The sequence below is a fragment of the Neopsephotus bourkii genome, unplaced genomic scaffold (assembly GCF_033783945.1).
Source record: "Neopsephotus bourkii isolate Nb327-2 ecotype Australia unplaced genomic scaffold, CSIRO-AGI_Nbou_v1 NB_1810, whole genome shotgun sequence".
NCBI classification, from domain to species: Eukaryota; Metazoa; Chordata; class Aves; order Psittaciformes; family Psittacidae; genus Neopsephotus; species Neopsephotus bourkii.
Window position 1 is genome coordinate 782,580 of NW_026902283.1, and position 14,081 is coordinate 796,660.

General features: G+C 38.4%; 1 protein-coding gene across 2 annotated transcripts; it reads left to right on the top strand.

Moving 5' to 3' along the window:
- Positions 1 to 243: 243 nt before the first annotated feature.
- PPWD1 (peptidylprolyl isomerase domain and WD repeat containing 1) lies at positions 244 to 11,727 on the top strand. Of its 2 annotated transcripts, XM_061342648.1 has the most exons (11): positions 244 to 420; positions 1,494 to 1,596; positions 2,101 to 2,201; positions 3,447 to 3,567; positions 4,582 to 5,029; positions 5,576 to 5,766; positions 6,240 to 6,429; positions 7,836 to 8,017; positions 9,686 to 9,767; positions 10,319 to 10,501; positions 11,576 to 11,727. In XM_061342648.1, exons 1-11 carry the CDS (start codon positions 267 to 269, stop codon positions 11,717 to 11,719), a joined length of 1,899 nt encoding a protein of 632 aa, XP_061198632.1. In that variant the 5' UTR covers positions 244 to 266; the 3' UTR covers positions 11,720 to 11,727. The 2 variants fall into 2 exon arrangements, with proteins under 2 accessions (XP_061198632.1, XP_061198633.1); XM_061342649.1 differs by lacking the exon at positions 1,494 to 1,596 and having other exon boundaries at positions 290 to 420.
- The last annotated feature ends 2,354 nt before the right edge of the window (positions 11,728 to 14,081 follow it).

A 14,081-nucleotide genomic window follows, 5' to 3' on the forward strand; every position in this document is an offset into this window, starting at 1 on the left:
CCCCTCCGCATCGCCTGAGGCTCAGACTTGTACACTAGCAAAAATACGCACTCATTCCAACACAGAAAGCCAGCCTACATCGAACGCAGCCGCTACCTGTATCTACCTAAGACTCCAACCGTAGCCTCTTCCGGGAAGGAGCCAAAGTCGTAACTTCCGGGGAGGAGCCAAAGCCATAAATTCCGGGAGGTGCGTCGGGGGCGAAACAGTAGTTTTGTGTTTTTGTGAGAGGTGGTACGGACCGTTATCTGGTGTTACTGACACACATGGCTTCGTCCGACTTGGAGCGCAAACGAAAGGAGCCTGAGACCGAGCTAAAGGTCGGCAGCGAGGAAGCTGTGGCGGGAGACGAGGAGGATGAAGAGGAAAGCTGGGTCGGGCCGCACCCGGGGGAAGCCGCACAGGCGAAAAAGAGGAGAGGTAACAAGAGGAGGGGAATCTTCACCCGCTTGCCTCTTTCTTGGGGGGAGGCCGGGGAGGCGTCCGTGGCGCTGCCCGGGCCCGGTTCGCAGCACAGAGATCGATGGTCTCCAGGCCTCAGCGGGCGCGGTCCCAGCCTCGGGACTGGTAGTTGTGTCGCTGTGGGGGGATGCCCCGGGTGGATGGGCAGAGCCCGTGGCCTGAAACCGTGTCTCGTACGTAAAACGAGCGGGCCGTGGGGGCACTCTTCGGGTGCAGAATTACTGTCCGGGGACGCTATATTTGTGTGCTCTCTGGAGCACACCCTCAAGCTAAGAGTTCCCGCTTGCAGCGCCGGCACTGCTGAAGCTGTGCTGCTGTAGCTGTGCTGCTGTCAGCTGTGAGGTTAACTCTTTTCTGGGTCACTGCCCTAAGCGGAGGGAGTAGAAAAAGCCTAGGTACTGGTTTGCCTGGCAGTTCACGGCTCTCTGGATATCACTGTAAGGTAAAATTGAGTTTATCGATGTTCAGCACATGCAAACCTACTGGTTCAGCAACAAGTGCCGTTGTGCAGGTATTAATGGTTAGAATGTAAAAATCAGAGTCAACCAGAAAACGAGATCATTTTAGGTGGGCCAGTTAAACAATTAAATAGGTAGGAGCTGCAACTTGGAATTTAAGCTACGATATCTCTGTGGAATCTTGAATCTCTTAAAAATCACAGGGATACATTTGGGTTTGGAAAAATGAGGTGTGGATGGCCATCTGTCAGTAACTTAAAATTTTTTATATTCTCTGATACAATATTCTGCGATTTTCTGTGGCGCTATTTTTTTTTTCTTTTGTATATGTTCAGACAAGGTAATAGTTGCTTTAAATAGGGGTGTTTGTTTGGGTTAAAGTAGAGGTTGAGTACCTTTAGTCTGCCAAGTATCAATAAGCCCAAGTACAAAGCCACAGTGTAAACCCCTTTTATAGCATATTCTTGATTAAGATGGGAGTAAGCAATTCAAGGTGAAAAGTGAGGTAAAAGACAAGCTACATATAACTTTATAAATAAAATAAGTCTTGATTTTTCTTTTTATTCTGTTTAGTTCTTGAATTTGAAAATGTTTATCTTGCAAATCTGCCATGTGCTTCGATGTATGAACGCAGCTACATGCACAGAGATGTCATCACACATGTTGCATGTACTAAGTAAGTAGTCCTCTTTCTTTTTCCCCGCTGTATCTGATTGTCATAGATGTATTTTTTGTATATACTAGGAGATTTTCATTATAGAATTTTAATAATGGAGATTTTCAGTATCCAGAGGGGCTATTTAAGGTGTTTTTTTCTTTTTTTTTTTTTTTTAAACTTAAGTTCAAAAGAAAGGGCTTACTGAAAAGCAAGATAAAAATTGTTTAAATGGACTAAAAGAAGCTCTTAAAATCTGTATTGCAATGTGCAGTATATACAGGAATAAGAGTAACCTGCATCTGAAGAAAACATGATTCATTAGAACTGCACGGATTGAGGAGATAGCTTCCCTTTGATATACGCACACACACATTAGTTAATAGAAACTACTGTAAAACCAGATGTAAAATAGGAGTAAAATTTATGTAGTTAAAAAGTATAGTAGTGTATATTTCTTCAGTTCAGGTTGTTGACATTTCAGAGATCAATAATTTTTATTGTTATTTTCTTATGTAATTGTAGGACAGATTTTATTATAACAGCCAGTCATGATGGACATGTGAAATTCTGGAAGAAAATAGAAGAAGGAATTGAGTTTGTTAAACACTTTCGGAGTCACCTGGGTAAGTTGCTTTTTGTTCTTTGAAGTTCCTTACTTTCCCCGCACCCTTGCTCTTAGTATGAAGAGGGAGTGTAAATAAAGAGGTGAGAAATTCTGGGATTCATTTACTTTAATCAGTGATTAAATGGTGTCTGCCTGTCTTCATTCATTCCCCTATCCTGTTACATTTTGGTCCAAGACTTCAGGAGGGATAAGGTTGAGAATAAAATACGTGGGGCTTCTGCACAGGTCCCATACAGTCTTTGCATTGCCTTGTGACCTACGTGTGGGGACAATTTCTAAGACATGAATAAGTGAACAAGGTACAAAAGAGTTCATAAAACACAGCATTTAAAAGTATGATGCTTTAAGTAAGGCTACCTTCATTCCATATTTTTTATGGTTTTGTGTTATTAACAGTTATTTTCATGTCGCATTATTGCAGCTGAAATTCTGCATCATCATGAATATAATCTGATTTACAATTGAGTATTAATAATTTTAATCCATTTTTCTGAGTAAGTACACATAGCTCTCCTATAATATGCTAAACATTAGATAGGCTGGACAGGAAATGAGGCTATTAGAAATGATAGCTGGATAGAAAAAAAAACCTGTTACAGTAAGAAAAGTATCTACTAATAGGTAGTGAAAATACCATTTCTTTTTAGGGTTATAAAAAAATGTTATGGTAGGTTCTTGATCTTAACTATTAGCTTCTCATTGCATACAGAAACAAAATGTGAGAACAAAGTCTACCAAGCAGAAATAAGTACTGTGTAAAACTTGTGGAAAGTTCAGTTGCAGTGATTTTGAGTATTAGCTGTTTAATAGTCTGGAGAATTCTGCTCTTTTTTATCTTTTGAGAGATGGAAGCTGATGAACACATAATTTTTTAACATACTTTGTTTTCAGTTTTTTTTTTAAATTAACATCTTAGATGAAAATGGTCGCCTGTATAAGCTTTCATTTTTGTATATGATAAGCAGTTCTTTATCATGTATCTGGTTCTAAACAGTGATAGGATACAATGTGTTGGGGTTTGGGTTTTTTTTTGTTCTTTTTTTGTTGTTGGTTTGGGGTTTTTTTTTGTCTACTGCTTTTTATTATTAAAGTTAGGTAGCTATTTAATTAGAAAAGTTGGAGAAACAGCTACCAAACAGGCTTAAACCTCTGTAGTTGATTTTTTTGTTGTTTTTGCTGTGGAATATTGAAATGAAGAATGTTCCTTTCCTGTGTGTTAATAGTACGTTAACTTTTTGATTAGGTGTTATTGAGAGTATCGCTGTTAGTTCAGAGGGGGCATTATTCTGTTCAGTTGGAGATGACAAAGCAATGAAGGTGTTTGATGTGGTGAACTTTGATATGATCAACATGCTGAAACTTAGGTAAGTGATGACTTAGTTCCTGAAAATGTTTTGTTGATATTGTAAATTTGAGTTATTATAAATGGGAGTAAGTCAGTAATTTGGCCAATTCTTGCCCATATCTTAGCCATTTCCTTATCTCTGTAGTTGCTAACAAGCCTAATGTCCTTGAAGTTAACTCATTTACAACCCCATTCTTCAATCAACCCCATTCTTCAACAGCGCCCTGCAGCTCAGCCCTTGCTGCAGGAGGACCTCCACCAGGGAGCACCCAGTGCAGCCCTGCCCATTGTGCACCTTTCCCTCACCAGACCAGTGCAGGCACTCTCTACACCCCGAGCTCTGCACTGCAGCCTCCCCTCTCATCGGCTCTGTCTGGGTGCCTACGGTGGCCACCACTGGGGCAGCCTCGACCCGCTCTGGTTGCTCTCGCTCCCTGGGGCAGGTTTTTACCCAGTCAGGGCTGGTGCTGATCCTCCTGTCTCTGCCCCCTGTGAGTCCCTGCTCGTGTCAGCTGAGCTGCGGGCTCCTGGGCAGGTCCTGTCGAGGACTTGAGGCTCCCTCTGTGGCTCTTGCTGCTCTGTGTTGAGGCTCCTGGGCATTGATCTCCCCCCAGCTCTGGTGTTGAAGGTGTCCTCTCTCGAGCTACTCACCTCAGCAACTAAATTCATAAAAGTTATTGAGACATACAAGTTGGGTACTAGTCAGTAATGCCACTTGTGCTGTCTAGCTGGATTTCCATCCTTTTTGGTGTTTTATACCCACCTTCTCCCTTCACATTCTGTCATATCCTCTATAAAATGAAATGTGAGCAACAGCAATGGGCTGAGCCATCCACTGAATTGTGTTTTTTGGAAAAGCCTGATTGTAGCACTTGAATTTTGGGAAGTCAAATATTAGCAAGACTAGTAAATACAGTTCAAAATTTGCTTCTGATTATTTGATTTCAAGTTTATAGTGTAAATGGATTCTCATCTAAATAACACCATTCCTTATTAGTTTTGTTGTGTTTTCTCCTTCCACTCTTCATTGCAGCTACCACCCTGGTCAATGTGAATGGGTATATTGCCCTGGAGATGCCATATCTTCTGTTGCAGCATCTGAGAAGAGCACAGGAAAAATATACATATACGATGGACGAGGGAATAACCAGCCACTTCATGTTTTTGATAAACTCCATACATCTCCTCTTACTCAGATACGGTTGAACCCTGTTTACAAAGTAGTAGTGTCTTCTGACAAGTCTGGAATGATTGAGTACTGGACTGGTACTTCTAATGACTACAGATTTCCCAAGAATGTGAACTGGGAGTATAAAACAGATACTGATCTATATGAATTTGCCAAATGCAAGGCTTACCCATCCAGTATAAGTTTTTCACCTGATGGCAAGAAAATGGCCACACTTGGGTCTGACAGAAAAGTTAGAATCTTCCGGTTTCTGACAGGGAAGCTCATGAGAGTCTTCGATGAATCTCTGAGTGTGAGTTTGGTTTTGCTTCTCTTCTTTGAGGTGTTTTCTCTACTTGAACTCATGTACAAGCACATTCACCTAAGTTGTCTGTTTCTGAAGCTGAGCTTCCTTGCTGTATTTTTCTTGCAGTAAAGGTTTTCCATGTTCTCTTCCTTGCCTCTTTTATTGCTTTGCCCCCAAATTAATTCTTACTATGTTACGTAACGAAACAGGTGTTGATTTTCTCTGTGCTTTTATACTGCTAGATTACTTTTACTAAAAAGCAATTGTGGAATATGCCCATTTCAGGTAACATCATAATAATAAATTTTTCATTTTCTAAGAAACTTGTTAGACAGCTACACCAATTTTCTTTCTTTGCTTAAGCCTAGTACTGCAACATGCCTATTGAGTCATCAAAATATAATATCACTTGTATTTATGTTAATTACTCAGTTAATGTGAGTAGAGTCAGTTGAAATCTATGTTTTCTAAGGGTGTGATCAGTATTTTGCTGGATCAAAGGTTTAAAATACATTTACAAAGTAGTGTTTTTTTTCCCCTTTTTTTCCATAGATGTTTACTGAGCTTCAGCAGATGAGACAGCAACTTCCAGACATGGAATTTGGCCGACGAATGGCAGTTGAGCGTGAGCTAGAGAAAGTGGATGCAGTAAGATTAGTTAATATAATTTTTGATGAAACTGGACACTTCGTGCTCTATGGAACAATGTTGGGCATTAAGGTCATAAATGTAGAGACAAACAGGTAAGCTCCAGTGAGACTTTGAGATAAATGTGTTTGTTTCAAAGTCTACATTCAATCAAACTTGGTGTGACTGTGTGTGTCTCCAGTTGTTGACTCCATTTTATTTAGGCTGTTTAAATTAGACTGCAGATAATACAGTGCCATGCTTCATAATGAATTGTTGCAGTTTAAAGCTTAGTAAAATGAAGAGAAAACATGGCAGCCACATTTATATTAAAAACATATAATCAGTCTCTGGCTAAATGGATGTGATAATGTAAAGTAAATATGGATCATGCTATTAGTATTTTATCATGTAAGGAAGCTGACTAGTCAATTAGGTAGCAAGTTGGAATAGAGAAGCATCAGAAAGACAGTAAAATATTTTGAGAGGGGTTTGGAGTTTTGCTCTGAGTCTTGCAGCCAAAAAGGAGAACTTCTCTGACTGTGGGCAGCTAACAGTAGTTAACACCTTTTACCATCTTGTACTTCAGGTGTATTCGTATCTTGGGAAAACAAGAGAACATCAGAATGATGCAACTAGCATTGTTCCAAGGAGTAGCAAGGAAACATCACGCTGCAATCACAATAGAGATGAAGGCATCTGAAAATCCTGTGCTCCAGAATAACCAAACAGATCCGACAATAATCTGCACAGCTTTTAAAAAAAATAGGTTTTACATGGTATGTGTGGTTTCTATTTAAATAACTCAATTAGTTCATTGATGTTTTCTCTGCATTATTTTGTTTTTCCACTTCCACCTTTCCAGTGATTTTTTTGTCTTGAGTATGTACAAACACAACTTCCAGAAGAGTCAATTCATATTGCAAGTATATTCTATGATTTTTAGCTTGAACGATCTATAAATTGAGTAGAAACACGTTTTGGTTTTGGGTTTTCTTTGTTGGTTGGTTGTTTTTTTGTTTGTTTGGTGTTTTTTCTTTTTTTCATTATTGCTTAAGCAGTTAGATAAACTTGGATGGTTTGGGATGTGTAAATTACAGTTGTCCATGAAAGTTACATGCTTCTGTTCTACTTGAAAAAAAACACCCTAGATCTGTGCTGGTAAAGAAACAGTAATTAACTGTGTGTATAAAATAAGTCATAAAAAATAAAGCCAGAGCACCATCAGGACTTGATAGCACAAAGGACATTATGACTTAACAAAAACAGGAGTCATCTTTCTGATCATAGTTTAAAGTGAGATGCAATGAATAAGCCAAACAGACAAACAATTCCAGAGTAGTTAGTATTTGATCTGCGATGTGATCACCTTAGAGGTTAGATATTGATGTCTTTCTCTAAATGTCCTTGAATTTGATTTTATGTTGGAGTAAGATAGTATACTTTCTAAAGCTTTGTGTGGTTAATCTGTAGTATATAATGGAATACACTACTCAGATTTTACAAGTAAGGAAAAAAGGCAACATCTGGAAACATTACTCACTTAGAGAAACTGTGACTCTATGCATGCAGGAAGATGTAGTGTTTGTGACTTGATACGTAAGTCTACTACATAAGCAGCTACTTGTGTACTTGTATATTTATTCTGTGTTTTTCTGTAAGTCATGTAACACATTTCTGAGATACTTGCTATTTTCCATAAAATTTGCCCTTTTTTTCCCCTGTAGTTTTTTTGTTCATGCAGTATTGGATTAAGAGGATTTAGTCTGACTTTGTAGTGAAACTAAAAGTTTTGGGATGAAATCTGCCAGTTTGAATATAAAGGACCAACTTGATAATTCTCCATGCTTAAGATTCTTGATGCTTAAGCTTCTTGATGCTTAAGTATGATGGGCTTTCTGTTGAAAAGGGGAGGAAGTTTAAAGATAACAGATTAGAAAGAGTTACTTGGATTTGTATGTAACTATACTGAAATTCGTGACTGTGGAAATGCTGGTAACGCACAAGACACAACACTGAAATGCAAGGATAGACTGTCTAAGAATTTTCTGCCTACATTTCAAATATACTTGGGTATTTAACAGGTTGAATAATTACATTGATACCTTGGTTGCAGAGCGGTGCTTAAGATAAGGGGGAAGAAGAGAAAACCAAACAATTAACCTTCTGTTCTTTTGTTTTTCAGTTTACTAAACGTGAACCAGAAGATACAAAGAGTGCAGAGTCTGACAGAGATGTGTTTAATGAGAAACCTTCTAAAGAAGAGGTTATGGCAGCCACTCAGGCAGAAGGTCCCAAAAGAGTTTCAGACAGTGCCATTATACACACAAGCATGGGAGATATTCATGTCAAGCTTTTTCCTGTTGAGTAAGTATTTGGTTTTATGTATGTATTTGGTAATTTTTCTGTTATTTCATTTTTTTCTTCCTTCTGTGTTTTTTGGTGTCACTATTCAAGACTTGCATTTCAAGCTAGGAGTAATTATTTTCTTCCCCTTATTTCCTCCCAGCTGAGCTTTGAATTGAGTATCTCTCTTAAGATTAATGTGATTAAAAATCAAAGGAAGAGCACGTGGCTTTGTATGCCCTTTAAATCTTTGGCCATGTGCTTGTGGAATGAAGTTGTGAATAATTGTGTACTGCTCAGGAGAAGCTGGGATCATAATCTTGTCTGTTCCCTCAGTTACATCACTGGTGCTTTGTTCACAAGATAGTTTAGAGAATCACTAAGCATAAGCTAATGTGCCTGTCACAGCTAGAGTAACTCTCTATCTACGGACCCAACTTGGCTATTTTCTCATTTGCTGGGAAAGCATGTGTGACTGTATAAAACTGTCAGTGTAGATTTACCCTGGCTGCTAATCCATTTCATAAAACCACTGGAATTGCTATTGCAAAGAATTTTTATTCTGATAGCCAATCTCCTGAAAGGAAAAAATCGACTCAAAGGTGAAGGGGTTGGTTGGTTGAGGGTCTGGGTTTGGTTTTTTCCCTCGTTAGTCCATCAGCAGTAGTACTCCACCTCTTCATCCTGCTTCCAAACAATGTTTGCAAGTATCCTCCTCTGAAGCAGAAGAGAACTGACTCAACTGACTAAAAGGTCTATAATACTATTTAGTTTTTTGGATGCAACACTGGACACCTTACATATATAGCTGAATAGAATTATAAAGGTAAAAGTGAACAACTTTATGTTTACAGAGCATTCACTGCTTAATTGATTTTTGTAAGTTAACCATGTAAGTAGAAAGCTGGGAAGGAACAACTCATCAGTGGTGTCTTGAATTAAGCTTTGAGGAAACACGTATCTTTTCTGACTGTTGTGGTTTAACCCCAGCAGTAACTAAGCCCCACAGAGCTGCTTACTCACTTACTCCTCCCTGGTGGGAGGACGGAGTGAACTGGGAGGGCTAAAGTGAGAAAACTTGCAGATTGAGATAAAGATAGCTTAATAAGTAATGAAAAGCTGCACACACAAGCAAAGGAGAACAAGGAATTCATTCATCACTGCCCGTGGGCAGGCAGGTGTTCAGCCATCCCCAGCAGAGCAGGGCTCCATCACATGTGATGGTTACTTGGAAGACAGACAACATTACTCTGAATGTCACCTCCCTTCCTTTTAACCTCATTTTATATGCTGAGTATGATGCCATATGTGTGGGCTATCCCTTGGGTCAGTTTTGGTCAGCTGTCCCAGCTGTGTGCTTCCTGACTTCTTGTATATCCCCAGCATGCTCACTGGTGGCATAGTGTCAGAAGTTGAAAAAGCCTTGGGTCTGTTTAAGCACTGCCTAGCAACAGCTGAAGAATCCCTCTTGTGTAATCATGCAGTTTTGTACTCAGGTGTTTTTTGCTTCCAGCTCTGGGTTTCAGGAGGTGGGAATTTGTTTCCTTATTTGATGAAAGTTATTCTTTCTGCAGACTGCTAAAACACTGCTCAGTGTAAAAGAATCCTGGGCTCAGCTGAAATCTTGATGACCTTGCCACAATAGTTTTATATTTACCATAGCCTGTATTTTCTGTTACATGATTTTAGATGCCCCAAAACGGTGGAAAACTTCTGTGTGCACAGCAGAAATGGTTATTACAATGGACACATATTTCACCGTATCATCAAGGTAAAGTGTAAAAAATTATTTTTTTTTGTTGGTTGAGATAATGTACCTTTGTGGTCAGTCCCCTCTGTTAACCCCTTCATTTCCCTTTTGCACAAAGGATTTCTGGAATGGCTTCAGAGTTACCTCTTTTCACTCTTTTTACCTCTTTATCACTCACTAAAGTTGTTCTGTAACTGTCAAGGTGGAAGAAAAATGAAAATGAAAGACAATTCAGAAATCCTGCTTAAGACTTTGTTTCATGTCAGGGGCATTTCTTGTAAGGCTTACTTCTGTTGCACCAGAATCAAGCTGATACAGCCTAAAGGTTTGGAGAAGATGCAGGTAGTCAGATTTCTGTTACTTCAAAGGAACAGCGAGTAAGCTTGTTTTTTCACAAGTACTCAGCTGTTTTGTCAGAAGCCCTGAATGCTTTGTCCCTTTATCCACAGTAACTTAACACTCAGGTTGTTCTGAAAAGATTGAAGTAAGTTTAAAAAACAGTGTCACCTGGTGTAAACCTCTTTTTTAATTTATTCTATGTGATGATGTAATAATATTTCATTTCTTCGCAGGGGTTCATGATTCAGACTGGTGACCCAACTGGTACAGGAATGGGAGGTGAAAGTATTTGGGGAGGAGAATTTGAAGATGAATTTCATTCAACTTTACGACATGACAGGCCATACACACTCAGCATGGCTAATGCGGGACCAAATACCAATGGATCCCAGTTTTTTATAACAGTAGTGCCAACGGTAAGTAATATTAAAAGCTCAGCTGAAGGCCTGAGAAGCTAACTATATAGTTAGCTTCTATCTACATGCATTCTATCTACGTACATTTAGTTGTAGCATGTATTTTTTTCTGATGGAAAAAGGAACACACTAGTACTATCAAAATAATACTTTGTTATTTCACAAATAAATGCTGCACACAACAGTGTATGCTATGTAGGTTTCACCAAAAAAGTCCTTTAAGAAAAAGTATTTTGTCAGTTGCGATCAAGATGCCTTTTGCCTTTAAGTAAGGGTGATACCAAATTCTTAGTAAATCAGGCCTGTCAGCAATTCAATATTACTAGAGTATTTAATATAAAATGATGTAAATCTAGCTATTACTTAGATTGTTGTTGTGTGTTTTTTTTTTTTTTTTTTTTTTATACGGTGCCAGCATGACTTGTTGTAGCTATAAAAGAAGCCAATATACAGGTTTGAAGATTTCCTTTGGTCTGTGTACACTTTTAGTGCCAAAACCCAGAAATTTTGGTATGCGAATCATACAGATACAAAACAAATCCTTAAACATAACACTTAAAGAAACTGCAGTCTTAGAATACTTATTTCAAAGTCATGCGTCTCTTTCTAAAAAGCACCCTTCTACCAGAATTTTGAGGCTTACTAAGTTGTATCAGTGCCTATGTTCACTTTGCTAATTGGGCAAACTCTGTGAACATGATTTTGAATTAAGTAGTATTCTGGACTGGCAGTTACAATACAGCTTGAAATAGAGAACCAGCATTTCTCTGAACTGCAAACAGACTTCAAACTAAGCTCTGAAATCCTACTGCATTGCTAGAACTCCACCTCTGTTGTACTTTCAAGAAAGCAGTTGAAAAGGTGAGCTTAAATGCATATAAATATGTATTAGCTGCACTCTGGTATTTACTTAAATGGTAATATTTGCATAGTGTTAAGGTTCATAATCTGAACATATAAAATGTATTCATGTACACTTACTGCAGGTCAGTCTCGTTCTGGTTTGGTGCCTAACCTACATACTGCATTCTATTTTAATGTTTTTTTTCTTTTTCCTTCTGTGCCTTCAAACAGCCATGGCTAGACAACAAGCACAGTGTGTTTGGACGGGTGACTAAAGGAATGGAAGTTGTTCAGAGAATCTCAAATGTAAAAGTCAATCCCAAAACTGACAAACCATATGAGGATATCAGCATCATTAACATCACAGTGAAGTGAGACCTAAAGTGGGAACTAGAAAGAACAGAAACACTCTTGTTAATTTCCAGATGTAATAAATGCCATGAATGAGCAATCATAGAATCATGGAATAGTTAGGGTTGGAAAGGACCTTAAGATCATCAAGTTCCAACCCCCCTGCCATGGGCCTGGACACCTCACACTAAACTATGTCACCCAAGACTTCGTCCAACCTGGCCTCCCTGGGCAACCCATTCCAGTGCCTCACCACCATAATAGAAAAGAATTTCTTCCTTGTATCCAGTCTAAATCTTAGAATACTTAAGGTCCTTTCCAATCCTAAGGTCATCTCATTGGTTTTACTATTTTTAATGTACCTAAAGTGCCCCAAATCTGTATTTCTGGTAATTTTGTATTTTTAAGTAAAAACAACTGCATGTTTCTTACGAGGTCTTCTGTTTTCCTTTTATCTCTTCTATGCAAAACTGAAGAATAAAAACACACACCATGCCTCATGTTAGTGTTTATAAAATAGGATCAGGGTATAGTTTGTGATTTTTTTTTTCATGTTTATTTGCATTTTTCATATCTAATCCTTTTCACAGTATTGAAATCCTTGACAAAGGACAAGGTCATAAATCCCAAACTCTTCAGACAATGTACATGCATCTCAGATTAAGTTGTTAGCTTGTTATAACAAGGTATATAATCTACCTTTGTCCTTAAGAATGTATGTATGTGTTTTCTGTGGACAAAAGCAAGGATCAGCTCTTGCAATGCCAGCATATGGAATCCCGTGCAACGTGTTTGGCATTGCCAATGTTACTTTCTTTCAGTGTGTGCTGTCTCATTATTTTAGTGTAGGGTGTCTGTTTCTGGCTTCATTTTTACTCAGTCCTGCAAATATTATTACTTCTACTGAAATGCTTAACTTAAAATGGTGATCATTTCAAACTTCCGTCAGGTGTTTCTGATGCAGACCTCAGTGAAAGCCCAGACAGCTTCTCAAGATGTTGTGAATCTGTGGCTATATGCTGTCCTGTTAGTATGTTTGATAGCTAAACCCACTCTAAATACAGTAACTTTAACTTTAGTTGTTGAGGTTCACTTTAACACCACTGCACTCAGGATTTTACAGTTCTGGTAACTTTGTTGATGAAGTGATGCGTACTGATCAAATTCAGTCCCTCAAAAGTTGCTTTGACTAGGAAGTTTCACTGAGATAAAGGGATAGATATCATTAGGGATCAGTAAGAAAATGCTACATTAAGTTAAATAGAGCACACCTTTATTACGAAATGATTTATTATGACCTTAACAAAAAAAAACAACAAAGCAAGCTTATTGAAATTTGTTCTCAAAGTTTTAGACACTTTTATTGAAAAGAACTGGTTTTCTGGGCAACTCAAATTGCAGCAGCTCATGAATTGTTTCTACTGGAAGATGCCTTTCTCTTAAGAACTTTTTACATAATCTGTACTCTACCAGTTCAGAGTAAGGACTCGGAATAAAACCCACGTGTACCACATAGTCCACAATAAATCTGAAGGTAGCATAGAGTTAAGACTGTATCAAAAGAGAAAACATTATTTTCCACTGAACTTAGACATACTGTTTTTTAGCTGAGATTCTTTAAAGAAAGCCATAACACAGTCGCTGGATGTTGTATTCATTCAATTTCACAATAGTTAGCAATGCTTCAATTGAGTTCTAGTTGAAGAAATACTCCAGTTACATACCACATAAGTTAGTACACTAAACCTAAAGTTCCGTAAAACTAGTGAAACACGCTTAAATTTATAACTGAAGCAGTTTATATGTAGTATTAATGTATAATACAAATAAATCTCTTAGTGTACCTTACACTGAAGAGTTCACAGATGGATGCAACAATTTCACAGTTACTTCAAGTCATCTTAAATAAACTCCATTTAAGAACACTTTTATGGCAGCATTCCATGTGTCACAAGCAATCCTTTGAACTCAAAACTGTGATTGAGAATTTTTCTTCGGCCCTCAAATGTAATGTTACAAAAAATCCAAACTAGTCACCTTGACCCTTTTTAAGTAGAACTATACTGAGAGGCATGTGTAACTGCAGCACAAGCCAGCTCAAATAAAATTACAGAATCGGGATTTTTCTAAAGAATGCACGTCTTCTCTGTGGAAAATATTCCAGGAAAAGGTATCTACCATGCTTAGCAGAACACGTCCGTATTTTAAAAAAAGCTGTGAGGGGACAGTCAGACCTGCCTAGGTCTGGGTCTGCTTGCAGTACAGCCTAAGCAGACGCTCAAGTCAGAGCAGCCAACTGTCTGTTGTGCAAGAAGTTACATGCTCGGAAGCATCAACAATTTTTAGTTCATCTGGTGCGAGGAAAAACACCTTTCACTCCCCTGTA